The sequence below is a fragment of the Lissotriton helveticus genome, chromosome 6 (assembly GCF_964261635.1).
Source record: "Lissotriton helveticus chromosome 6, aLisHel1.1, whole genome shotgun sequence".
Taxonomy (NCBI): Eukaryota; Metazoa; Chordata; class Amphibia; order Caudata; family Salamandridae; genus Lissotriton; species Lissotriton helveticus.
The window spans coordinates 1,422,371,523-1,422,398,413 of NC_136067.1; the positions used below are offsets into that span (position 1 = coordinate 1,422,371,523).

The 26,891-nt window shown below is 49.3% G+C and overlaps 1 protein-coding gene across 3 annotated transcripts in view; it reads right to left on the reverse strand.

Annotated features, from left to right (window-relative positions):
- MED23 (mediator complex subunit 23) overlaps positions 1-26,891 on the reverse strand; it is a 684,519-nt gene that overhangs the window by 342,777 nt on the left and 314,851 nt on the right. For all 3 annotated transcript variants that reach the window (XM_078649215.1, XM_078649213.1, XM_078649212.1), the window contains one exon: positions 23,968-24,110. In XM_078649215.1, the coding sequence (XP_078505341.1) occupies positions 23,968-24,110 (143 nt within the window). The remainder of the gene's footprint in view (positions 1-23,967; positions 24,111-26,891) is intronic.

A 26,891-nucleotide genomic window follows, 5' to 3' on the forward strand; every position in this document is an offset into this window, starting at 1 on the left:
AAGGCCTTCAGTGCCAAGTGAACAGCTCTGAGTTCCAGGAAATTGATGTGGTATGTGGACTCCGTCGGGGACCACGTCCCTTGAATCTGTAAGTCTCCGGAGTGCGCTCCCCAGCCCTGGAGAGAAGCATCCGTCACAATAGTCTGAGTGGGAATGTCCATGTGGAAGGGAACCCCTATGAGGAGATTCTCCGCTGAACACCACCACTTCAGAGACTGAAGAGCATGCAGAGACAGTCGCATCTTGTCGTCCCAAGATCCTCTCCTCTGGTCCCACTGATCCTCCAAGCACTCCTGCAGCGGTCTCATGTGCAGCCGCGCATGTGGCGTCAGGAAGATACAAGAGGCCATCGATCCCAGTAGAGAAGACACCGTCCTCACTGTTGCAGATGGAGTGGTCATAAGAGCCTGAGCCTTCCGAAGGAGTGATAATCGTCGCTCCTCCGAAGGAGACACGCTTGCTGACATCGTATCGATGGTGGCCCCCAAGTACTGAATGCACTGGACCGGAGTCGGGACAGACTTGGACATGTTGATGTGCAACCCCAGCTTGTTCAAAAGAACGCATGTCTTCTGGAAGTGCGCTTGAGCTTCCGAGAAGGAGGAGGCCTTGATCAACCAATCGTCCAGGTACAGGTAGACAAACACCTTGTTCTTCCTCAGGTGTGCCGCTACCACTGCCATGCACTTCGAGAAAGTCCTGGGCGCGGACTTCAGCCCGAATGGAAGTACCGTGTACTGATAGTGATTGGTGCCGACTAGAAATCGCAGGAACTTCCTGTGTTTGTGTGCAATGGGCACATGGAAGTACGCATCCTGTAGGTCTATTGCACATAGCCAGTCTCCCTGTTGCAACTGAGGATAAATCCGATGCAACAACAGCATGCAAAACTTTTCTCTGCAAATCCACTTGTTGGCCTGTCGCAAGTCCAGAATGGGCCTGAACTCGTTCTTGTCCTTCTTGCGGACCAGAAAGAACCGGGAGTACAGACCTCTTCCTCTTTGAGACAGAGGTACGTCTTCTATCGCCCTTTTCCTTAAAAGGATATCGGCCTCTGCCTGGAGCTCGCGCAGTTGATACTGCGAGCTGACCGGAGGAATCGATGGAGGAGGGCTGGTGAATCGAAGACTGTATCCATTGCAAACAATATTCAGCACCCACTTGTCCTGAGTAATTTTTCTCCACTCTGCCAGAAAAAATTGAACGCTTCCCCCCACCGGAGCGGGTAATGGATGAAGGGGAAGTAACCGCTCAGGGTCGAGACCCGGCCGGGCCTTTGTTATCTGTAGAGGACTGCTGTCCACCTCTACCCTTCTGGCGCTTCTGGAAGGGTCTCCGGAACTGCTGCTGTTGTTGCTGCTGCTGTCCCGAAGACTGTCCTCGCCCTCTGCCCTGCGCACCGAACCGTCTCTGGAACGGTCGGTAGGACTTCTTTTCCTTGGGCTTCTCCAAGCCCACCGCCGTCAGGGTCTCTGCCTCAATCAATCAATCAATCAATGCATTTATATAGCGCACTACTCACCCAGAGGGTCTCAAGGCGCTAGGGGAGGGGGGTCCGCTACTGCTCGAACAGCCAGGTCTTGAGTTGCTTCCTGAAGGCGAGGTGGTCCTGGGTCAGGCGGAGGTGGGTCGGGAGGGAGTTCCATGTCTTGGCGGCGAGGTAGGAGAAGGACCGTCCCCCTGTGGTGGCTCTTCGGATGCGGGGGACGGCGGCGAGGGCGTGGCCGGTCGATCGAAGCGGGCGTTTGGGAGTGTAGAAGTTGAGGCGGCTGTTGAGGTATCCTGGGCCTTGGTTGTGTAGGGCTTTGTGTGCGTGGGTGAGGAGTCGGAAGGTGATTCTCTTGTTGACCGGGAGCCAGTGCAGGTCTCTCAGGTGTCCGGAGATGTGGCTGTGGCGGGGGATGTCCAGGATGAGTCGTTTTGAGGCGTTCTGGATCCGCTGGAGTCTCTTCTGGAGTTTGGCGGTAGTTCCGGCGTAGAGGGAGTTGCCGTAGTCCAGACGGCTGGTGACGAGGGCCTGGGTGACCGTCTTCCTGGTCTCGGTGGGGATCCACCGGAAGATCTTACGTAGCATGCGTAGGATGTTGAAGCATGACGAGGGGACGGCGTTGACTTGTCTGGTCATGGAGAGCGAGGAGTCCAGGATGAAGCCCAGGTTGCGTGCGTGGTCTGTTGGTTTGGGCGCGCTGCCTAGGGCGGGGGGCCACCAGGAGTCGTCCCAGGCAGAGGGTGAGGATCCCAGGATGAGGACTTCCGTCTTGTCCGAGTTTAGTTTCAGGCGGCTGTTCTTCATCCATTCGGCTACCTCTTTCATCCCTTCGTGGAGGTTGGCTCTGGCGGTGGCGGGGTCGTTGGTGAGGGAGAGAATCAGCTGGGTGTCGTCGGTGTAGGAGATGATGTTGAGGTTGTGCTGGCGTGCGATGTCTGCGAGGGGGCTCATGTAGACATTGAAGAGGGTGGGGCTGAGCGAGGAGCCTTGAGGAACGCCGCAGATGACTTCGGTGGCTTTTGATCTGAAAGGGGGTAGGCGGACTCTCTCTGTCCTTCCGGCGAGGAAGGAGATGATCCATTCTAGTGCCTTCTCCTGGATTCCGACGTTGCTGAGTCGCTGCACTAGTGTACGGTGGCAGACAGTGTCGAAGGCCGCGGAGAGGTCTAGGAGGATGAGGGCTGCTGTTTCTCCGCTGTCGAGCAGTGCTCGGATGTCATCGGTGGCTGCGATCAGGGCGGTCTCGGTGCTGTGGTTGGCCCGGAAGCCAGACTTCATGAGGGCCATCTCATCATTGGCATGTTTTCCGAACAGAGTTTCTCGACGTCGAGGCATGGACGGTCGACGCCGAGGAAGAGACGGTCGACGCCGAGGAAGAGACGCTCGACGCCGAGGAAGAGACGCTCGACGTCGAGGGGCCGACGCTCGCCGTCTGGTCGCCGTTCTTCGACGTCGAAGAAAAGGGAGAAGAGGCCTGATACCATGGGAGGCTCTCCGACGTCCCAGGCTGGTGGTGGATCACCTGACTCGGGGTATGCCGAGGTGTATACACCTTCGCAGGTTACGCCTCCGCCGCCATTGCCGAGGGGTCCCCCTCCGAGGGTTCCTACCCCTCCTCCTTTGCCTCCGCTTCCGCAACCCATACCTCAACCTCAGATGCCACTGAAGCCTCCTCCGGTTCCTCCGAGGTCGTTTTCATTGCCCAGGTTTCCGACACCTCCCAAGGGGACTCCTAAGCCGCAGGCCCCGGCCAAACCTAAGACGCCCGCGCCGGTGGAACCGGCGAATCGCCCGAGGCCTAGGAAGTCTAGATCGCGCTCCGGACGGAGAGGAAGATCTAGGAGTCGGCTCAGATCCTCCACTAGATCTAGACGCCGCCATAGGAGGTGAGGATCCAGGTCCCGCTCGGACTCCTCCAGGACACGATCCTATTCGCCGACCCTGTCGGATTCCCCGGGGACAAGGGTGTCTCCGGTGGACGACATCAGCACGTTCCAAAAGGTTCTCCTGAGGGGGGCGGCAAAGTTGGGCATCACGGTGACGGCTCCTACACCTACGACGTCCGTGATCTTTGAGACACTTCACAAGAAGCATTTGTCTCTCCCCCTGCTGCCGTTGGTGCCAGGTTTGGTAGAACCTGCAGAGAAGCTGTTCCTTACGCCAGCGGTGGTGAAGGCCGCTCCCTCCCGACTTCTGAAGAAGTACAGGGCACCGGATTCGGACCCGGCTTTCCTGCGCATGGATCCAGTACCCGACTCCGTTATAGTGACGGCGGCCAGGAAGTTACACTCTACCTCCCCGTCCTCCACCGTGCCGCCTGATAAGGAAAGTCGATGGATCGAGTCGGCTGGGAGGAAGGCGTGTGGGACTGCTTCCACTACCATGAAAGCCTCCAGCGATTCGGCTTTGCTGGGGCGGTATGACCGTGCCCTGTGGGATTCCCTGCAACAGTTCACGGATCTTCTACCACGAGACAAGAGGGAGGACTTCCTAGAGATCATTAAGGAAGGGATGCTGGTTTCAAACCAGGTCATCAGCGCGGCTGCGGATATTTCTCTTTTGGGAGCCCATGGTTATTGTCATGGGATCAACCAGCGCCGTCATGCATGGCTCAGGCGGACGTCACTCAAGCCGGAGGCCCAGCAGCGAGTGGCCAATCTGCCGTTTTCAGGAGAAACTCTGTTCGGAAAACATGCCGATGATGAGATGGCCCGCATGAAGGCGGAGGCAGAGACCCTGACGGCGGTGGGCTTGGAGAAGCCCAAGGAAAAGAAGTGCTACCGACCGCTCCAGAGACGGTTCGGTGCGCAGGGCAGAGGGCGAGGACAGTCTTTGGGACAGCAGCAGCAACAACAGCAGCAGTTCCGGAGACCCTTCCAGAAGCGCCAGAAGGGTAGAGGTGGACAGCAGTCCTCTACAGCTAACAAAGGCCCGGCCGGGTCTCGACCCTGAGCGGTTACTTCCCCTTCATCCGTTACCCGCTCTGGTGGGGGGAAGCGTTCAATTTTTTCCTAGCAGAGTGGAGAAAAATTACTCAGGACAAGTGGGTGCTGAATATTGTTTGCAATGGATACAGTCTTCGATTCACCAGCCCTCCTCCATCGATTCCTCCGGTCAGCTCGCAGTATCAACTGCGCGCGCTCCAGGCGGAGGCCGATATCCTGCTAAGGAAAAGGGCAATAGAAGATGTACCTCTGTCTCAAAGAGGAAGAGGTCTGTACTCCCGGTTCTTTTATGGTCCGCAAGAAGGACAAGAACGAGTTCAGGCCCATTCTGGACTTGCCACAGGCCAACAAGTGGATTCACAGAGAAAAGTTTTGCATGCTGTCGTTGCATCAGATTTATCCTCAGTTGCAACAGGGAGACTGGCTATGTGCAATAGACCTACAGGATGCGTACTTCCATGTGCCCATTGCACACAAACACAGGAAGTTCCTGCGATTTCTAGTCGGCACCAATCACTATCAGTACACGGTACTTCCATTCGGGCTGAAGTCCGCGCCCAGGACTTTCTCGAAGTGCATGGCAGTGGTAGCGGCACACCTGAGGAAGAACAAGGTGTTTGTCTACCCGTACCTGGACGATTGGTTGATCAAGGCCTCCTCCTTCTCGGAAGCTCAAGCGCACTTCCAGAAGACATGCGTTCTTTTGAACAAGCTGGGGTTGCACATCAACATGTCCAAGTCTGTCCCGACTCCGGTCCAGTGCATTCAGTACTTGGGGGCCACCATCGATACGATGTCAGCAGGCGTGTCTCCTTCGGAGGAGCGACGATTATCATTCCTTCGGAAGGCTCAGGCTCTTATGACCACTCCATCTGCAACAGTGAGGACGGTGTCTTCTCTACTGGGATCGATGGCCTCTTGTATCTTCCTGACGCCACATGCGCGGCTGCACATGAGACCACTGCAGGAGTGCTTGGAGGATCAGTGGGACCAGAGGAGAGGATCTTGGGACGACAAGATGCGACTGTCTCTGCAATGCTCTTCAGTCTCTGAAGTAGTGGTGTTCAGCGGAGAATCTCCTCAGAGGGGTTCCCTTCCACATGGACATTCCCACTCAGACTATCGTGACGGATGCTTCTCTCCAGGGCTGGGGAGCGCACTCCGCAGACTTACAGATTCAAGGGACGTGGTCCCCGACGGAGTCCACGTACCACATCAATTTCCTGGAACTCAGAGCTGTTCACTTGGCACTGAAGGCCTTTCACCCGTCCTTCCAGACCGACTCTCTGCTTGTACAGACGGACAATACGACCACGATGTATTACCTCAACAAGCAGGGGGGCTCGAGATCACGCACCCTTTCGCAGGAGGCGCAGGCGATCTGGCACTGGCTTCTGGCTCGAGGACTGACGATAACGGCTACCCATCTGCCAGGTGTGCAGAATGTTCAGGCAGACGCACTGAGCAGACTGATTCAGGAAAACAATGAATGGGTCATAAACGACGAAGTGCTAGGAGAAGTCTTCGCAAGGTGGGGGACTCCAGACGTAGATCTGTTCGCCACCGCAGAAAACAGCAAATGCCGAGACTTCGCCTCCAGGTACTACCAGCCGGGGACGCTGGGGAATGCGTTATGGATCAACTGGTCGGACAGCTTTCTGTACGCTTTTCCACCCATTCCCCTGATTCCGACGGTTCTCATCAAGCTGGCCCGGTCCAGGGCGCGGATGATACTGATTGCCCCGGAATGGCCCAGACAGTGGTGGTTCACGGACCTGCTTCACCGGTCTCTCCTTCCTCACATGAAGCTGCCGTGCAGGCCGAACCTTCTCACGAAGTTCGGGGGGCAGATGTTGCACCCCAACCTCTCGTCTTTGAGTTTGGCGGCATGGCTCCTGAGATAGTGCAATATGGCCATCTTAATCTCCCGGAAGATTGCATGGACATACTGAAGGAGGCTAAGCGCCCTTCCACTAGGACTTCTTATGCTTACAAGTGGAAGAGATTTTGCATCTGGTGCAAGTCCAAGAACTATGACCCGACGACATGTAAGGAAGATGTCATCCTTCCATATCTTCTACATCTGGCGCAGTCGGGCCTTAATGTCCATTCCATTAAGGTCCATCTGGCTGCATTGACTGCCTACAGGAAATGCCCTTCACAGACTTCCTTCTTCCAGATCCCTGTGATCAAAGACTTTTTGGAAGGCTTGAAGAAAGTATTCCCTCCTGTCAGGCTTCCTTCGCCTTCATGGGAATTGAATGTAGTGCTGTCCAGATTGATGAAGGAGCCTTTTGAACCTATTCATGAGGCTTCGTTGCAGCACCTGTCCTGGAAGGCGGCGTTCCTCGTGGCCATTACATCGGCCCGCAGGGTGAGTGAAATTCAGGCGTTGTGTTGCCAAGAACCTTATACTGTATTTCATGCTGCTAAGGTTGTTATGCGTACTCACCCTAAATTTCTTCCCAAGGTTATTTCTGATTTTCATGTCAACCAGACTATAACTTTGCCTACGTTTTTTCAGAATCCTTCATCTCCAGCGGAAAGGTGTTTACATTCCCTGGATGTTAGGAGGGTGTTGAAATTGTATCTGGATAAAACCAAAGATATTCGTAGGTCAGACCAATTGTTTATCAATTATGGATCAGTCAGGACGGGTCTTGCTACCTCTAAGCAGTCCATCTCGAGGTGGATTGTGTCCTGCATACAATTGTGTTACCAAAAGGCTAATAAGACCTTAGGGGGCAAAGCTAAGGCTCATTCCACCAGGGGCAAAGCTGCCACGACGGCTTTGCTTTGTAATGTTCCCATTGCAGAGATCTGCAAGGCGGCCACTTGGAAGTCGGTCCATACCTTTGCTAAGCATTATTGCCTGGACACTGATGCCAGAGCAGACGCTCAAGTTGGGCAGGCTTCGCTGCGAAATCTGTTCGCACAATAGTGGTGTTATTTCTCGTTTCTCCACCGCCGCTTTGGTTTGGGGATGGGCTTGCCATTCTATTCACTCGATTATGACTATACACAGAGATCCCCTACTACAGAAGGAGTAGTTTCTGTCCTGTAACTCCAGTTCTGTAGTAGGGGTATCTCTGTTATAGTCATAAGCGCCCGCCCTCCTCCCCGGTGGAGAGAGATATTCATGTAAGGAATGCTACAGGTCTGGCGTGTTACGCCTTCAAAAAGAACTGAAAGTAAAAGGGACCTGCAGTGCATTCTGGGATACTGTGAAGTTCTGAAAAGTTCTCTTAAAGGCACAGTATCCTGTTCTGAGCCACATAATGGCAGCCTATGGGGCTTGTCTGTCCAGATCCTCCTCTCTATCATTCCAGAGGGTTTTTGCTGCTGAAGCAAGGGAAATCTGTACAGGCTTTGCTGTTTTGTGTATTTTTTGGTGGAATTTCTAGTTGAAGTACTGGACAGTGTAGCCTTTTTTTAAAGGCTGCATTATCTGTCTTTAATTCTCTCTTAAGTGTCTGTGCAGGTCTGCATTTTTTTCCCGACACTTTAAGAGATTATTTTTGATTGCTCCGGGGTCCACGCACATGGGCGGGACTATTCACTAGATTATGACTATACACAGAGATCCCCTACTACAGAACCTATGCCCGATACAATGGGGCGACCCGGAGGGGGTAGTTTGTTTTTTTGAGTCCTAGGTAGTATATAGAAGTATGGTATTTTGCCCATGGTGGAGGAGAGGAACTTGGCTTATTGGGTGTGATTTGTCCCGTTGTTTCAGCTTACTCCACTAGGGAATGGATGCGTGCTCTCAGGTTTTTGCTCGGGTCCTGATTTAATTTTGCATACTTTTTAGTGTCACTGAGGAGTCTCTCACATTCTAATCTGTAGTCCTCTCTATTCAAGATGACTGTCCCTCTGCCCTTGTCGGCGGGTTTGATAATGATCGATTGGTTGGATCTCCGGGATTGTATGGCAGCATGTTCTACTGTGCTGGTGTTTTGGAATGTGTGGTCCTCGCTCAGTGCTTCAATATCCTTGGAGATGGCTTGCTCATAGACAGCTACCTTGGGTGGGATAGCACCGTCTTAGTGGAGGAACGGCTGGCTGCCAAGATAACATAACAGTCTTCGGGAGGCAGGTCGAAAGACGTCAACTGCTGCCGCTCAATCTCCACGCAAGGAGGTGGAGACTGGACAGGTTTGGGTGGAAGACCGTCCTCTGCTGCTGCGGCGACAAAAGGTCCTCCCGAAGAAGCAAACGGATCGGGAAATCAATGCTCATACTAAGTAGCTCGGGATACAAACTCTTCTAGCCCAGTCCGGAGCCACAGTATGACTTTGGCACGGTCGCGCCTGATCTTCTTCAGCACTCTGAGTAGAAGTGGTATAGGCGGAAAGGCGTACAACAGACCGCAACTCCACTCGCGACGAAAAAAGTCGCCGAGCGAGGGCTGCCTTGGAAATTCCAACGCGCAGAACTGATGCCATTGCTGAAAGAGACCGTGCGCCACGTCAGAGTTCAGACGCCATTCGTGATCCATCATTCACCGGCGGCTGAGTTTGTCCGCCCTGGTGTGCAAAGAACCTGCCCGGTGTTGAACCACCAGGTACATGCCCTGATGTTCCAGCCAAGTCCAGAAGTGCAGAGCTTCTTGGGAAAGGGTCCACAACCCCACCCTGTTTGTTGCAGTACCACATGGCTGTGGTGTTGTCGGAGAACACCTGCACTACACTCCCCATGACAGAAGGAAGGAATGCCTTCAGTGCAAGTAAGATCGCCCGAAGCTCCAGAAGGTTGATGTGGAGCTTGGACTCCGCCGTAGACCAGAGGCCTCTGATCTCCACCTCCCCCATGTGGCCGCCTCAACCCATAAGGGACGGGACCGTCACAAATGTATGTTCCAGGTGGGGAAGGGAGAGGGATCTGCCACTGACCCAATCGCGATTCGTGAGCCACCACTGCAATTGCCGAGCAGTGCCCTCCGAGATCTGGACGTGATCGGACAGGTTGCCCTGATGCTGTGCCCACTGGAACTGCAGGTCATACTGCAGAACCCGCATATGCCATCTGGCATGATCCACCAGCAGGATGCAGGAGGCCATCAGACACAGTAGTCGAAGGGTCATTCTGACCGAAACCCGGGACAGAGGCTGAAAGATCGGAATCATAGCCTTAATGTCCCGGACTTGCTACTCGCCAGTGGTTGAGATGATGGCGTATTCGTCCACCCACAGGCGTCTGATACGCCTGAAAGGTCAGACTAGGAAGGCTTCGAAGTGGATGCTGCGGGGGAGGAGGTGGACTCAAACGCCCGCTTGCCCCCACGAGCCGCCTCGACGGTTCCCACGTCCGCGACCACTCTGAGGTTGTTGCTGCTGTTGTGTATGGCTCTGCGAATGCGGTGGGGCACCCCTTCCGTGGCCACGAAAGGAATGAAAAGCAGAAGGCGGAGAAGGCTGAACGGCCGACAGGCCCAAGGACTTGGCCGTAGCTCGTGAGTCCTTGAAGCGCTCCAACGCACTATCTACCTTATGGCCAAAAAGGTGAATGCCATCAAAGGGCATGTCCATCAGAATGTTCTGGACATCCCCTGAGAAGCCAGTGGTCCTCAACCAGGCGTGGCGCCGAAGCGCCACCGTCATAGAAATCGACCTACCCAGTGAGTCAGCGGTGTCTAGCCCACAACGTATGGTAAACTTTGCTGCGTCTCTCCCAGCCGCAATCGCCTGGGAAAGAACTACCTGAACCTCCTCCGGGCAGTTAGGCAGCACCTGCGCAACGGTGTCCCACAGAGAGTGGGTATGATGGCCCAAGAGGCATGCGGTATTCACCGACTGCAGCCCTAAGCTGGCAGATGAAAACAGTTTCTTACCAAACTGATCCAGCTTCTTGGATTCCCTATCCAGAGGAGCGGTAGGGAACATGCTCTGGAATGTAGAGGCTTGGACAACAAAGCTTTCAGGGGTGGGGTGTTGGGTATGAAAGAGGGGGGTCACCCGGAGCCGGGCGATGGTGTCGAGCCACGTTCCTATCCACAGGAGCCCCTGTGTTGGGCCTGGACAAGGTGTCCAAAGAACGTCGGATAGTGCTTCATTAAAAGGCAGCAAGGGCTCCGAAGAGGTAGCCGCCGGTTGAAGCACTTCTGTCAGGAGATCAGTTCTGACGGCCACCGTAGGGAGTTCGAGGTGGAGAGCCTCGGCCGCCCTTTGCAATACCACTGCATAACTGCCTCCCTCCTCCGTAGCCACGGTAGGAGGAGACAGCATGCCAAGGTCAGGCGAGGTGTCAGGACCACTGGCCTCCCCCAAGTCCTCTACCCAGTCCAGATCATAAGCACAGTCCTGTTCTAGAGACCCCTCCCAGTCCTCCCCTTCCTCTGAAGTCTGTGGAACAGGCTCAAAATAAGGAGGAGGGACATAGGGCACAAAAGGGCCCATCGGCATCGGACGACGTTGATCAGGCACTGTGTCCGGGTCGGGCCTGAACCTGGGAGCGGTGCCGGGGAGATCTGCGCCAGCCGAGGTGTCACTAGGTCAACCGGCGTCGATCGGGATCTGATCGCGGATCCTTGGGGGGCCTGCGGCGTCTGGGAACTGTGGTAAGCACTATATAGAATATTTAATAGAACTGTGAGACGGCCGGTTGATGGGCGAACACGTACTGTCTGATGCTCGGTTTGAGCGGTTGCGGCATTGAGTAGAATGATTAGCCTTTGGCGGCGGGTTCTCATGTGGTGAGAACCATGACAGCGGAGCTTGTATGGGGTTGGAGGCGCAGGAATGTTTTTTCAAAACGCGTATGCAGTATCAGAGAAATACGGAGTTAGTTGGTAGATAATGATATCAATGTGCAGAAATACGAACCAAGAGTGCCAGCAATATTCGTAAAAAATATTAGAACTGTAGGAGATCAATAAATCTAAGAACCCTTAATATACTTAATATGTTTCTAAAACCCTGGTTAAATATGTCGTTACAGCACTAATGCAACACGTACAAAATCGGAAATACATGAAAATTATGAAAAAGTGAGGAAATATCGTCTTCGAACCTAAGGGTGAAATTGAGATAACATTCTTAAAATCAGGTCAGTTTGTTCAATTTTAAGTATTAGAATTTCTCTTAATAAGACCCGTAGGGTATATACTGAGAACTTGTTTATACATTTTGAACAGAGAGTTCCGTGGCAAATGGTGCACACCCTATATGACGAGAAAACATTCAGGAACTGCACTATATGAAAGACAGCACTAAACAGAATTTACATTATGTAAGTAGTTTTGAAATGTATGTACTGTAACTTCAATATTTATACATACTTAAACTAAGAGAAAGAATTTTTAACATCACTATAGGACGAATTACCTACCAATTGACGGCTGAAAATCTGCATAGAGACCATCACCCTGAAATTTTGCTAGGGTAAGAGTAATTGCTAATAAATATTGGATACTTCATCATGCCGGCTGGCATGGAGAGTTGGTTCTTTAGATTTCTTCAAAATTTAATTATGCGATCTTACAAATTGATCTCAGTTTTCCTTCTTTCATTCTAAATTTCACTCTTGCCTTTTATCCTTTTCTTCTCACTACAAAGTCCAAGCGATTCTAAAGTTCCATATGATAACTTTCAGTTTCCACAAGTTATTTATTTGGACAAATGTCTAACATTTATGTAATTACCTAACCAAGTCAGTGGTAGTCTGTGACACAAATAAGGCAACGATGAAAAACAAATGAGTAATGTGAATTATTATGCAAAAATTGTTGGTCCTTCATCAAGTGATAACTGTTATGGACAAATGATATCTTTTTAAGTCAGGATTAACTGTTTGTTGCTCCTAAATGATTATGTTATAGATACATTATATTCTATTTATTATTACAGATAACCACACAGAGTCCACAAACTGTTGTGACGAGCTTTGTTCCGTCAAAGGTCCTGAGGAAGGTGGCCCGAACCCACCGAAACACGTCGACCTAGCGTGACAGTTCACAGAAAGATCTGTGACTCCTTAGACACAAAATAAAGAGTATATTTGGATTGTATGAGAGTGTATGGATGATGAATTGGTGAGAGTGATTGAGATGTGTTCTCTGTCTGATATTTTTTATTGTTCACATATTGTTCATTCATGCACTGTTAATTAGATACATGTACTAACTTTTATGAGATATCAATATAATGAATTCAAAAAAAAGTATATAAAAAATAATTTTGCAAAAAAGTATAAGAAGAATAAATAAAGAAGGTATAAATATGAAATAAACAAATTTGTCCGTTATGTTTGGAAGGACTTCTTTGAAAGTAGAAAGTATATGACATGGGTAAAGAAATTTGGGCTACGTGGGAATTATTTTCTGGTTCGGGTCAGGGCTGAACCTGGGGACGCCGTCGTCTTGAGGAGCGGGCGACGTCTGGAGCGGTGCCGGGGAGATCGGCGCCAGGGGAGGTGTCACTAGGTCAACCGGCGTAGATAGGGAACTGATCCTGGATCCTTGGGGGGCCTGCGGCGTCAGGGCCGGAGCCGCCAGAAATGGTGAAGCAGGACCCCCAGTCGGGCCCGCGTGCGCACCGACGGGGCCAGACGGCCCATAGAGTCAAGCCATGGGAGCAAAAAACTCTTTCACCTGAGCAGGAGTCGCCCCAGCACCCGGGTAGGGGGGGGGATGTAGACTGGGGACGACGTCGCAGGCTCCGCCGGAACCCCGGGGTGGCACCGCCCACACCCTCAGCTGCGTCGCTTGATGGGCGAGGGGAAGTCTAAGAGCGACAATGCTTCTTTGACTTCTTCTTGGAATGCTTAGACTTGCATCCAGAAGAATGATGGTGACGACTCCGCGACCGGTCCATCGACCTCCCACGGGACCGGGACCTTGAGCGGCTCTGAGCCGACTGCCGGGCTTTAAGCAACTTTCAGGACAGCTCCCGCAAAGTCTTCGGCACCATGGCCCGGCAGTAGAGGTACGACTTGGGGTCGTGACCGCGCCCCAGGCAGTAGAGACACACGTGGTGTGGGTCCGTCACCGACATCATGCGGAGACAGTCTCCACAGTTCTTGAACCTGGGCATCCCTACGACGGATGTATGACATTACAACGCATGCTTTTACCACGCATGCCTTTACAACGCGGTTTTTACAACGCAAACCTTTACAACGCATAGCGCTTTGGGGTGCTGGAAAGTGAATAGTTTAATTTACTATTCCAACTCCAGTCCCCGTGGACACAATGGAAGGTGTTGGATAGTAAATTAAACTTATTCCCTATCCTAGAGCACCCCCCAGCGCAATGCGCTGTAATAGTTTGCGTTCTAAAAGTTGCGTCGTAAAGGCACTGCGTGGTAAAAGTTGTGTTGTAAAGGATGTTTCCCCCTATGACATCAGGAGTCAATTGTTTCGAAAAGTTGAGGCAAAAGGCCTAAAAAAACTCAGTCAAAAAGTGACTAGGGGTACTTGCTCTTCCCGGATCTGCGCTTGCTGGCGCGGAAAAAGAAAGAACTGACGTCACCGCGCGTCCAAGTAGCTACGGCGACGTCATCCCAGCACCAATGACGCACATGGAGCCGCACGACTATGCCTACCGACGCGCACGGGTACTGCTGACAAAAAACTTTCTGGATCCAGTCTGACTCCTGGGGGTAATTCTAAGGTAAGGAATTCATCACTACGTGTTTCTTTCATATTTACTCTTTAAGAGTCATTATGTCAAATGGAGAGATGCACGACAGCTCAGCATGAAAACTAACATCCAAATGAATGATTATGATAGAGAACAATTGTGATGAACATGGTAGTAGGTCCAGTAAAACTGGAAACTTATGAGGTTTGGTCGACTTAAGAGGTCATTTTTGAACTTCTGAGGCAAAGTCATTAAAGCAAAGGCAGTCATTGCTGTTGTTTGTTTGGTATCTTGATAGGAATTTAGGTATGAGAGTATTAGTGAAAGTCAGTGTTATGGTTATTCCAAGATGGATGAGAGGTGTCATGTATTTGATGAATAAAGATTTCAAAGGGAAGATCCTTAGTGCGCACAAGAGGACACTTTTGCAGTTAGAGAGAAGAAGGAGTAAAGTTGTATGTGCTAGGTGTGATAAGAAAGAAAGGACCAGAACCAATGGAGTCCTGAAGTCTCAATTAGGTAGGTAGCCTTCAAATGGGAGGAAGATATTATGGTCTACTGTCCTGAAGATGACAGAAAAGTTGAGGAGTAATACTGACCAGCCCTGGCCAAGGTCTCTCACCTTAAGTAATTCCTCTCTTTCCAAATTAACTCCTGATTTTGATACTGAAGATTTGTCTATTGGGGACGATAAATTGTGGCCATGAAATGGTCTTTCACCTTTTTTCTGAGGTCAAAAGAAAGGGACGTAGCCACCATCAAAGTGGTCTCGGATTTGTGAGAGTTTGAGCTATTGGTATTATAAATAACAAAGGGCCAGGTGTAGGTGCCCAAATACCTGTCGGAAACGGCCGAAAATACAGATTTTCGGCCGTTTCCGACCGGTATTTGGGCATTGTTATGTAGGGGTGTTGAAAACATACAGATTCGGTAATTTTACCGAATCGGTAAAATTACAGAATCGGTAAATTTACCGAATCTGTAAATTTTACCGATTCGGTAAATTTTACCGATCGGTAAAATTACCGAATACATATTTTCAAATGTAGGTAGCATTCTTAACAGTGCTACAGGGCTTTCAGGATTCAGTATTTACCATGTAATACTATTACATGGTAAATAACGAATCCCTGTGTACATGCACATCTGTGCATGTACACCTGTAACACAGACATGCCCTAAGGGCATGTATGTGTGTCACATGGCACACAAGCCTGAAACAGGGGTGCAACAGGGTGTCAAAATGACACCCTATTCCCCCTGTCAATTCGGTAATTTTACCGATTCGGTAATTACCGAATCGGTATTTGCTATTGATTCCTATGGGCTTCAAGGCCCACAGGAATCAATGGCAAATACCGATTCGGTATTTACCGAATCGGTAAATACCGAATCTTACCGAATCGGTAAAAATTACCGATTATTTATCTACATCTAATTTACCGATTCATAAATACCGAATCGTTAAAATTCGGTATGTATGAATCGGTAAATTAGATTTACCTACATCTAGCCCAAAGTGTTTTATATGTGTGTTTGTTTTAAAAACACATAAATAAAAAGAATTGTCATTTACAATGCAAAAAGCTTAAATTCTCGCCAGGGCCGGACTGGCCATAGCAGGCACCGGGCAATCCCCCAGTGCGCCGCACGGTTGGGGACCGGTTTTGGGCCCCTGGGGGCCGTTTTTGGTACAGGGCCGTTGTTGCAGCATGGCTTCAAAATCGGCCCTGTACCAAAATCGGCCGAAAACCGGCCCGGCAAACTGCTCGGCGGCACCTCCAATCCCCCGAGTGGGGGGGGTCCGCAGGCCGAGCATTTTGCCAGGGCCGGTTGTTGTTCCCAGTCCGGCCCTGACTCTCGCATATGCAAGACCTATTGCATTGAAAATGCTTGTAATTCACGGTGCCTCTATAAATGTTTGAATTGTTTTCCAGCAATGGCTTCTTACTATGAGTGCTCCCAGCTTGATTCAAGTGCTCGATGGAGCCCGGAGCAGTCACCGGAGAGGCGTTGTGTGCTGTATCCTCCTGCGAGCGTGAAATCAACACATCCTTTATTACTCTCTGTCACCTGTTGCCGAGTGTTAGTCCGTAACGCAAAACTATTTTGAGGAAACAGCCACCCACCATAAATGTCTCTTTCATCTCAGCTAGTGGCAGCATGTTTGTGGATATTCACTATGTCACCGGAAATGGGTTTCCACCCAGACTCCCTGCTTGAGAGTTCGCGAACATGAGCGCCTGTCGCCTAAAGCACGTCTTAAGGGATGTGCACTCCTGAAAGCCAGCCCTGAGCATGCGCTCTGATCATGGCATGCCGCTTCATGGGACATCAATGAGCACTCACCATGAGAGGAAACACTGCGTAGTGCCTGTACAGCGTGGCAACTTCTATGCGTCCTCTTTCATAATGCCTCAGCGTGCTATTTGCTGACCTAACTGCTTGTGATTGGCTGACCATGTCTTCTATCTTACTGGTCATTCTTTGAAAACTACTTGCAACTAACATATATGAGTATCTTGTGCAGGTCAACTAAAGCATACTATTCACAATTAACAACGCCTCTGCCTCAAACTAAAAGAAAAGCGTTAGTTACTACTACCAGGCAGATCTTCGTATTCAGGAAACTTTATCACAATAATGTTTTAAACAAGCATTTGCAATGCAACAGGTCTCGCATTTGCAAGTGTTTAAACTATTGGCATTGTAAATGACAATGCCTTTTATTAACGTGTTGGGGTTTTAAAATAGATAATTAAAAGGCATTGTCATTTACAATGCCAATAGCTTAAACACTTGGAAATGCTTGTTGTTCGAGTTGCCCAGTAGCACCATTGCTTCCATCATTATATTTGTTATGTTGGATAGAATGCAGACGAGAAAAATTCAAAGTCATCATTCGGATGGCAGTGGTGTATTTTTCCATCCTCACCCTTGGTCAAGTTGGAATTTCTCTAGGTAACAGAACCTTATGGTGCTATTTCCTATGCCTGAACTAGATGTGTCTTTAACACTGGATACCTCAGAATAAAGGTGAAAGACTATTTCATGGCCACAATTTATCGTCCCCCCTGAGTGATGCTGTGGTGGTGCTGACTGATGCTGTGGTGATGCGGTTTGACACTGTGGTGCTGCAGAGTGATGCTGTGGTGGTACTAAGTGATGCTGGGTGGTGGAGGGTGTGCCTGAATGATAGAGACTCGTGTAAGCGCGTGAACTTGTGCCTTTTTTACAGCGTGGTTTGTGATAAGCCAAGCATGTACCCAGTTAACAGGAGCTTCAAGGGTACCGAAGGAGGGGAAGCAGGAGCTCTCATGGGTGGAGAAGGGAGGGGTGGGGTGTGTCCACAGTAGTAGCAGGAAGGGACGCAGCTGAGCACCCCACAGGAGAGGGGTGAAAATTAAGAGTGGACATCTGAGACAGTGGAGTAGCATCACGAGTCTCGGGGGGAGTAGGGGCCTGCCCTCGCGAGCCAGGAAGCATGAAAACAGACAAAGCGCGAAAAAGCTTCAGAGAAGTTTGTGACTAAGCAGAGGGGGAAGTGGAACACCGAGCCGAAGCTGCATTTCAGCAAATGCTGATATTTCTCTGCGACGCCCTCTAAGTGTTGTAAATATTTAACAGTTGTAAACTTTTAGGCAGTAAGTTGGCAACTCTAGATAAAGTGTGTCAGGGGATGCGCTAGTTGGTTTCCTTTCAGTAACATGACGTATTGTAAGAGATTCTCCATTATGTGCAGATGAGCAACTTTCTGTTAAAAGAGAGCTCAAGTGCGAACGCTGTTTTTAAGAGATGCTCAAAGATCAGAAATCTCTTGGTGCTCTCGAGTGTGCTTGTACAACCCTGGTGCTTTAACGCTGCACCAGAAGTCTTCAAGGGGGCGCGAGGTCTAGGTCCGTGTTCTTGTCCATCTCTTAAATGCAAAGTGTATAAATCGTGGACGAGGCTGCCTTTTGAGAGAGAGCACGCGCTAAAACACAAGCGCGGCCCAGCGGCTGCAAAAGTTAATTAACAAGTACTTGTGAACGCGCGCGCATTAAGGGTGCCCGCGAGCGCGTGCAGTACACACATTTCAGTCAGTACAAGCACAGTGGCAAAGAGAACTTAATAATTTGAGCATTGCTATTGGCTGTCACTGTAGTACAGCGGCATCACATGGGGAAAACTTCTGCGCACATTTGCACCGCATCCTTTCCCAGAAAACCCTCATCCAATGCAGCGCAGCAAAGCGTGTGAGTAAGGCGGCAGGAATGTTAGTAAACAAGCGCCTTCGGGCATGTTTCTTGCTCCCGATTCAAGTGCCTACTGATCATACGGCTTCCCTCCTCTCCCCGGCAACAGAAAGACACAGAAGGAGACACTCGAACACAGGGAGACACGCAGATATTCCACAGACTGGAAGCTGCGTTGCCTTCCTCAGGCCCGAGGACAACACATCCCCAGATCACCGTGTGCCGCCGGCCGCCTCCTCTCGGGGCACTGCAAGCAGCGTGTGCCCGGGTCCCCCGGTACTGCACGTTCAGCCGGACCTCTCCTTGCCCGGCTGTGAGATAACTCGAGCCTCGGCTCCTGTTACTTGTTGCTCAGTAGCAGCGACACCATCCGCTGCCGCACCGGGAGTAGCCTGAGAGCGTCACCACGACGTTAGGCAGGGGGCGGACGCGGCCCCCTTGTGTGCATCATAGAAGCCCCTCCGATTTGGGAATCTCTGGTCAGACTTTCTTTGGATACAGAGCATACTTTTACAAGAAAACATCAAGTGTGCTTTAATCGTGATGATGAAGGGTTCATTCTATTGTTTCTCAGCAATGTTGATAGTCTTCAACTTCCCCCCTACAATATTCCTACCAGCAAAGCAAATACATTGGGGAATAGTTTGGTTTATTTTTGTGGGCAAAATTTTGCCATTAAAGCCTTGATATTTTTTTCAGTTGAAATAGTCCTGGATTAACCCCCTGGCTGCGGCCGGAATTGATCGCAGGCATGGTCATGACGGCTCCCGGCCGTCATCAGCACAAGCCCACCGTAACTGATGACGACCGGGAGCCGTCATCAGCACCGAAGGGGTTAAATAAATAAAACGAGCCTGTGAGAAGTTGGCCTGATGTATGATGTCCACAGTTCTGTGGGCACCTTGTATCAGTCCAAACAATCCCTTATGGTGATAGTTGTAAATCAACCTTATAGACAAGCTATCCTAGGGGTAGCATGGACTAAGCAGCCTTAAAGGCTTAACTCAAGAGGGCATGTGAATCCAGCTGTTTTACCATATGCAATCCTGTAATATCAAATGAAAGGACACCACACAAGTTATATATTATAAAAATATATGTATTTATTCTCAGAATAATCCCCACTACTCTTTATGAGCAATGAAGCACAAGCGTTTAAACAAAAGCACACTATAACATATACAAGTTGCACGTTTTTGGATGAGGCCGGTGGCCACTCAAACCATATATCAAAAAAGTGGTATAACAATCACTAATCAATCGGGGGCCCTCGCGAGCCAGGAAGCATGAAAACAGACAAAGCGCGAAAAAGCTTCAGAGAAGCTTGTGACTAAGCAGAGGGGGAAGTGGAACACCGAGCCGAAGCTGCATTTCAGCAAATGCTGATATTTCTCTGCGACGCCCTCTAAGTGTTGTAAATATTTAACAGTTTTAAGCTTTTAGGCAGTAAGTTGGCAACTCTAGATAAAGTGTGTCAGGGGATGCGCTAGTTGGTTTCCTTTCAGTAACATGACGTATTGGGCCTTGGGAATCGCTGGGACTACACTGGACTAACCACAGTTAGGACGGGAGTAGCCCGCGGGATTCGGGTGCAGTGCAGAAAGCGCACGCATGCACCAATGTAAAGTCAATGGTGCGTAAAAGTTATCGTTTTACAGATTAAAGAGTCTTCCGACTGGACTAGGACTACCAAACTTTAGAGTTAGGCACTAGAGGTGTGTACCAGTGTAAGAACACCGGTGCTAGTGAGTTACCTCACCCACAGGAAGCGGGTGCATAGGTGCCAAAGTGTGTCGGGTTTCATTACGCAGTAAGATGGTGCCTGAAGATGAAGATGCTGCAGGCGTCCAGAAGAGAAGTGTCCGGTGCGATCCAAGGGTGGATCGAAGCTGAAGGGTACCTGAAAGCAGAGGGGACAGAGTCTGGGTCACTGGGCAGTGACCAGGAAGGAACCAGGAAGGAACCAGGCAATGTCGGGCGCAATCAGGTCGATGTCGGGTGCCTTGTCTCCGCTGCCACGTGGACTCTGGGGCACCGAGGATGTCCCGGAGTGAATCACGAGCTGTCCTACGAAGGCTCTCGCTGTCGGCTGTGTCGGCTTCACGATCGGAGTCAACAAGCCTTGGCAAAGGCAACCCACGCAGGATTCGAAGATGGCTTAATACTCGGACCAGCAAGGTCTGAGCGGGTGCTCCTTTTCAGGGGAGCGAGTGCCAGTCTGGAGCAACCAGAACAGCTGTTCAAGTTTGAAGGTTCGTCGGTTCTGGGGCCACTAGCCAACGGGCAAGCGACCGGACCAACGCGTCGAGCAGGAAAATGCAAAAGGGCCCCACGCAGCACTCGTCGAGTGTGGAGGGGTGAGCTTCGGTGCAAAAGCTGCTCGGGGCTGGAGCTTCTCAAACTCCAATGCACAGCTTCGAGGGAGCCTCGGGTGCTGCACGGTCAGCGCTTCGTGGTTTATTCAAGATGGCCGCTCCCACGCTTCAGGTCTCCTCCACGGGTCCCAGCTCTGCATGGACTGTGGATCAGGCTGTTGGAAGTCAGGATAGCTGGCTCTTGTCAGTCTCTGTCGCTCGAGTTCCGGCGGGAACTGCAACAAAGCAAACGTCGAGGTGCTGGATGGTGCCTGTTTGCACAAGGTGGTCACTCCTTGACCACAAGGGAGATTCTTCAGTCTTCCACATCGAGTGGGATGTCGAAGGGTCCAGAGTTTTGTTTCATAAGTTTCAGTCAGGATAATCTGATGTGCATTGGCACTGCTCCCACCTATATTCCAAATCTGGGGGCTGGATTACCTGCTAGGTCCCTCCTATGGGTGGGACCCAGGAAGGGGGTGGTTACACCCCTTTCCTTTGTCCAGTTTGCCGCCAGGACTGGTGCTGGAGTGCCCCAGAACCGGTTTGACTGGAATCTGCCCAGGGACACCTTGTGCGCCCCAGGCAGTGTCTAGTTTCATTCAACCCTCCCTGCTACAATCCACTATCTCCTGTCTGGGGTGGTGTAATACCTCCCTGTGACAGGAGATCCTTTGATCAAGACTCCTCTGTCGAGTTTCGGTCAGCAGCAGGAGGGCAGACAAGTGTCTATGGCAAAAGCATGCATTTTGTGATGCTGGGGCTCTGGTTAGGATCAACCGCATTTGCAGTAAGTAACATGTCTTCTCCCTCTAGAATGGTGGAATGCTACCCCCGTCACCAGAATTTGCGAGGGGGTAGTATTCCAAAATGTATGACACCAAACACGACATGTTTTGATAAAGCCAAACCAAAGTTAGCATTAACCGCGAGGATTATAATGCACTTAAGAGTATATGGTATGGCAGTATCACTGGAACAGGAGTAAGGGAATGGTTCCGAACACTGCAGACAGGCTCAGCTCATGCTAGAGCACCATCTCACATAAAACCAAGCACTCTGCCTCCAGGATTGTAAAGGCCAGCCATAGGAGTGACTGATAGGTATATATGTGTCCAGATATAGGTTTAGATATAGGTATACTATATCTAAGCAAGGGGTGATTACACCACCTTGCCCCAGCTGTGTGAACAGCCAGTTGTGTCGATTTAAGTACCAGCCAGGGGTGGCAAAAGATATGCTGCATCCCCTGGTAGGCCTTGGATGCACCTATGCCCTGGGCACATATAGTGCATGGTACAGGGGCTGACAAGGTGTCCAGTACCAAATTGGTGATGTACCTATAGTACATGGAGTCCATTTAAAGAGAGAGCATATAGCCTGGGAGACTGATTAGCAGGATCCCAGGCCAACTAAGTCGAAAACCAGCTAAACACAAGGCAAAAAATCTGGGGTAACCATAGTCAGGTATCCACCTTCCTACAGAGCCCTTGCCAGGCAGCAACGGTTTATTGTCGCATCTCGCTTTCACTTTAAAGTGAAAGCCAGATGCAAAAATGAACACGCAGCGGAGCTTGTCTTTATGGGGCCATGTGTTTCAAACAACACATGGCCCGATAACGATAAGAATCCTTTTACAGCAGAAGGAAGTCGGATGAGCCCGTCCAAGTGGGCCATCGGACAAAGAGAAAACTGTACGTCACACTAATCTCTTTACCAATGGCTGGCCACGTTTAGCATAAATAGTGACGCCGGCCAATGGGAAAGAGGGGCGGGGCTTAAAGCCCGATACTCAAAGGTACTAAAAAACATAAAATCTTGCGAGTGAGACTGCGCATGTGCGCAGTCCACGCCAGCGAGACCTAAAAAAAAAACCATGGAGTACTCCCACAATGCAAAAATAACATCTGAATTCAGTTGGTTCGTCAACTGGGTCAGGCTTAAAAAATAAAACAAAAAAACACTACTGTCTCACAATGAACCACTTTTAGGGTAAACCTTTAGGACATATATCAACAAATAAAACTTTGGGCAAACTCATCGCATTTACATTTATTCTGTTTGCCATTTCCAATGTAATTCGGATTACGGTTCTAATCTTGCTACAGTCTGTACCTAGTTAGTGTATAACTAGGATGGCACTTATATGGCCTGGGTGGGCCACGCTGGGGGCCAATAAAGTGGTAGCCCTCCAAAAAATAACTGATAGGGTCTCTTGCAGGTTTTATTCTAAATCGAATCAGTCTAATCCAAAGGAGTCCTGGGCTCATCTGTGTTTCCCCTGCTACACAGGGCTGATGTGGTATAACAGTGGGCCAGAATTTATGACCAAAATGTAAGCACGGAACAATATATATATTTTCTTAACCAAGTACACCTATTCAGATTGCTATCCAGGAAGAGTAAGCTATGATATAGTAAAAAGGTAGTAAATTTGTAGACACAGCTTTGTTTAGTTGGATGGGACCTGCATGAGGAAGCGAAGGACATGAATCTGTGTGGACAAGTGTAGTCTTTTTGTGGCTTTCTATAATGATTTCAAATCATATTTTATATGTCACTGTATTACGCATTAGTGTATAATCATGTTCCACGTTTTTACATTTCTATAATGTACACAATGAGGTTATAATAGTCTCCAACCTTCTCTGCAGTCTCCTCGCAAAACAAGGAATAGCTCACTCCTCACTAATCCAATCAGCTGAGGAATGTGCTTTCGCAAACCATCCCTAAATATGTCGTATTGAAGTGGGCCTTCTCTTTATCAAGAGGCCTAAAGTACAATCTTCACTCCTTAAGCCACCCCCCCCCGTAGGCCTTGGATTGTTATCTCTTCTTATTTCTCCAAAACACAATTTTTCTGAGAAGGATTTGGTAAAGCCAAATACCTTGAGGAGGAAGAGGCCATCAGGGTGGCAGTTGGGGCCTCTCAGTGCCTAGGTTAACAGTGAAAGTGTGGCTGCAGTACTTCTCAGTGTTTCTCTTGCCAAGAAGGCAAACTCATAACCACACAAGTCATTGGAACAGAGTGGTGATAAACAAAATAGAATTTCAACACAAGAAAACACTTGACTATTTGGATAGGATATCAATGAAAGAAAGGTGAGATGAGTCTATACAATTAGCAACTCACAGGATAAAGCATACAGCGTTAGAAGGATACTTATCAAGAAATGAACTGCTGACTTGAATGAATGGCTGAATGATTTCCAAGACCCACATTCTATGTAAACCCATGGTTATTTTATAAAATTACCCCTACACGTTCAATTCTTTTAAATCACACAAAGCATCTATATTCACATGGGTATACAAGTCTAAATAAGATAATTAGGCCGAAATAAAAACAAACTTAACAACTTACTTATGAACCCTTTAATGCCCAAAGATTCAATCTCCATGTAAACCAAAAGGCGACTGTATGTTTCCACGAGAGCTGGGGCCAGAGCCAGAGAAGATTTAGCATGGGCTAGTTTAATCACTCTGGTAGCAATGCTGTGAATAAGACTGGAGAACAATTGTTTTCATATTAGTCTCATAGGTAAAAATTAGATTTTGTGAGTAAAAGCAGAGCATTTCATCACACAATGGTACAGCAAAGAGAAACGAATGTACAAAGCAAGCTCCTCCTTTTGCACGGAATTACTAAGACTGAAGTGTAACTGCCATACTTTAACAGAATTTACTTTCAACAAGTGGTCCACTGCATTATTACAAAGGCTGCAATACTTAATCTTGTTATGTCCAAGTATTCCCCATGTAATTCATTCAAGTCATAGAAGAATTTCATTTCACCTTGAAGTCTAAAATTAAAACGGCCTGTGCTATACTTTAGCTACAAAGAACAAGCTACTTATCTTTAGATACAAAAGCTACCTCAGATTTCTTGAATGAACTCTTCCTGCAGGCGTCCGACTGTATCCTTAAATTTTGAAACAATAACCTCACCATCACTAGATTCACTGTCCGACAAACTGACAAGTGTCTCACGACTCCACCAGAAGTGATGCACTGGTGGGAATGCTTGGCACAGAGGAACTGGTGGCAAAAGTTCTGTGCAATTTTTCTACTCCTCACAATGGGAAATGCAGGTTAATGACAGGAGCAATAAAAACAAGCATTAGAAATGCAATCGGGCTCGGATTTATTTGAGTTTGAGCTAATGGCATTGTAAACGCCAATGTATTGTTGCTATGTGTTATGGAGTGTGTTCATGTGGTGTGTACTGCCAGTAATCTCCTTGTGAGTGTGCGAATATTGCACCACTTGCCTGTGATGTCCTTCTTGTGAGTGTGAGAAGCTTGCACCTCTGCTGCCTGTGGTCTCCTTGTGAGTGTAAGAAGCTTGCACTGCTGCTGCCTGTGATGTCGTTCTTGTGAGTGGGAGAAGATTGCACCTCAGCTGCCTGTGGTCTCCTTGTGAGTCTATGCACTGTCATCGCTAGCCTGTAGATATGCATTGGCGTCACTAGCCTGTGGGTATGCACCGTCATCGCTAGCCTGTAGATATGCACTGTCATTGCTAGCCTGTAGATATGCGCTGTCATTGCTATCCTGTAGATATGCGCTGTCGTCGCTAGCCTGTAGATATGCATTATCATAGCTAGCCTGTAGATATGCACTGTCATCGCTAGCCTGTAGATATGCACTGTCATTGCTAGCCTGTAGATATGCATTGGCTTCACTAGCCTGTAGATATGCACCGTCATCGCTAGCCTGTAGATATGCACTGTCATTGCTAACCTGTAAATATGCATTTGCTTCACTAGCCTGTAGTTATGCACTGTCATCGCTAGCCTGTAGATATGCGCTGTCATCGCTAGCCTGTAGATATGCACTGTCATCGCTAGCCTAGCTAGATATGCATTGGCTTCACTAGCCTGTAGGTATGCACCGTCATCGCTAGCCTGTAGATATGCACTGTCATCGCTAGCCTGTAGATATGCGCTGTCATTGCTATCCTGTAGATATGCGCTGTCGTCGCTAGCCTGTAGATATGCATTATCATCGCTAGCCTGTAGATATGCACTGTCATCGCTAGCCTGTAGATATGCTCGGTCATCGCTAGCATGTAGATATGCACTGTCATCGCTAGCCTGTAGATATGCATTGGCTTCACTAGCCTGTAGATATGCACCGTCATCGCTAGTCAGTAGATATGCCATGTCATCGCTAACCTGTAGATATGCTCTGTCATCGCTAGCCTGTAGATATGCATTGGCTTCACTAGCATGTAGATATGCACTGTTATCGCTAGCCTGTAGATATGCACTGTCATCGCTAGCCTGTAGATATGCACTGTCATCACTAGCCTGTAGATATGCTCTGTCATCGCTAGCCTGTAGATATACACTGTTATCGCTAGCCTGTAGATATGCATTGGCTTCGCTAGCCTGTAGATATGCATTGGCTTCGCTAGCCTGTAGATATGCACTGTCATCGCTAGCCTGTAGATATGCTCTGTCATCGCTAGCCTGTAGATATGCATTGGCTTCACTAGCCTGTAGTTATGCACTGTCATCGCTAGCCTGTAGATATGCACTGTCATCGCTAGCCTGTAGATATGCACTGTCATCGCTAGCCTGTAGATATGCATTGGCTTCAAAAGCCTGTAGATATGCACTGTCATCGCTAGCCTGTACATATGCTCTGTCATTGCTAGCCTGTACATATGCATTGTCATCGCTAGCCTGTAGATATGCACTGTCATCGCTAGCCTGTAGATATGCACTGTCATCGCTAGCCTGTAGATATGCACTGTCAACGCTAGCCTGTAGATATGCTCTGTCATCGCTAGCCTGTAGATATGCACTGTCATCGCTAGCCTGTAGATATGCACTGTCATCGCTATCCTGTAGATATGCACTGTCATCGCTAGCCTGTAGATATGCACTGTCATCGCTAGCCTGTAGATATGCATTGGCTTCAAAAGCCTGTAGATATGCACTGTCATCGCTAGCCTGTAGATATGCTCTGTCATTGCTAGCCTGTAGATATGCACTGTCATCGCTAGCCTGTAGATATGCACTGTCATCGCTAGCCTGTAGATATGCACTGTCATCGCTAGCCTGTAGCTATGCACTGTCATCGCTAGCCTGTAGCTATGCACTGTCATCGCTAGCCTGTAGCTATGCACTGTCATCGCTAGCCTGTAGATATGCTCTGTCATCGCTAGCCTGTAGATATGCACTGTCATCGCTAGCCTGTAGATATGCACTGACTTCGCTAGCCTGTAGATATGCACTGTCATCGCTAGCCTGTAGATATGCACTGTCATCGCTAGCCTGTA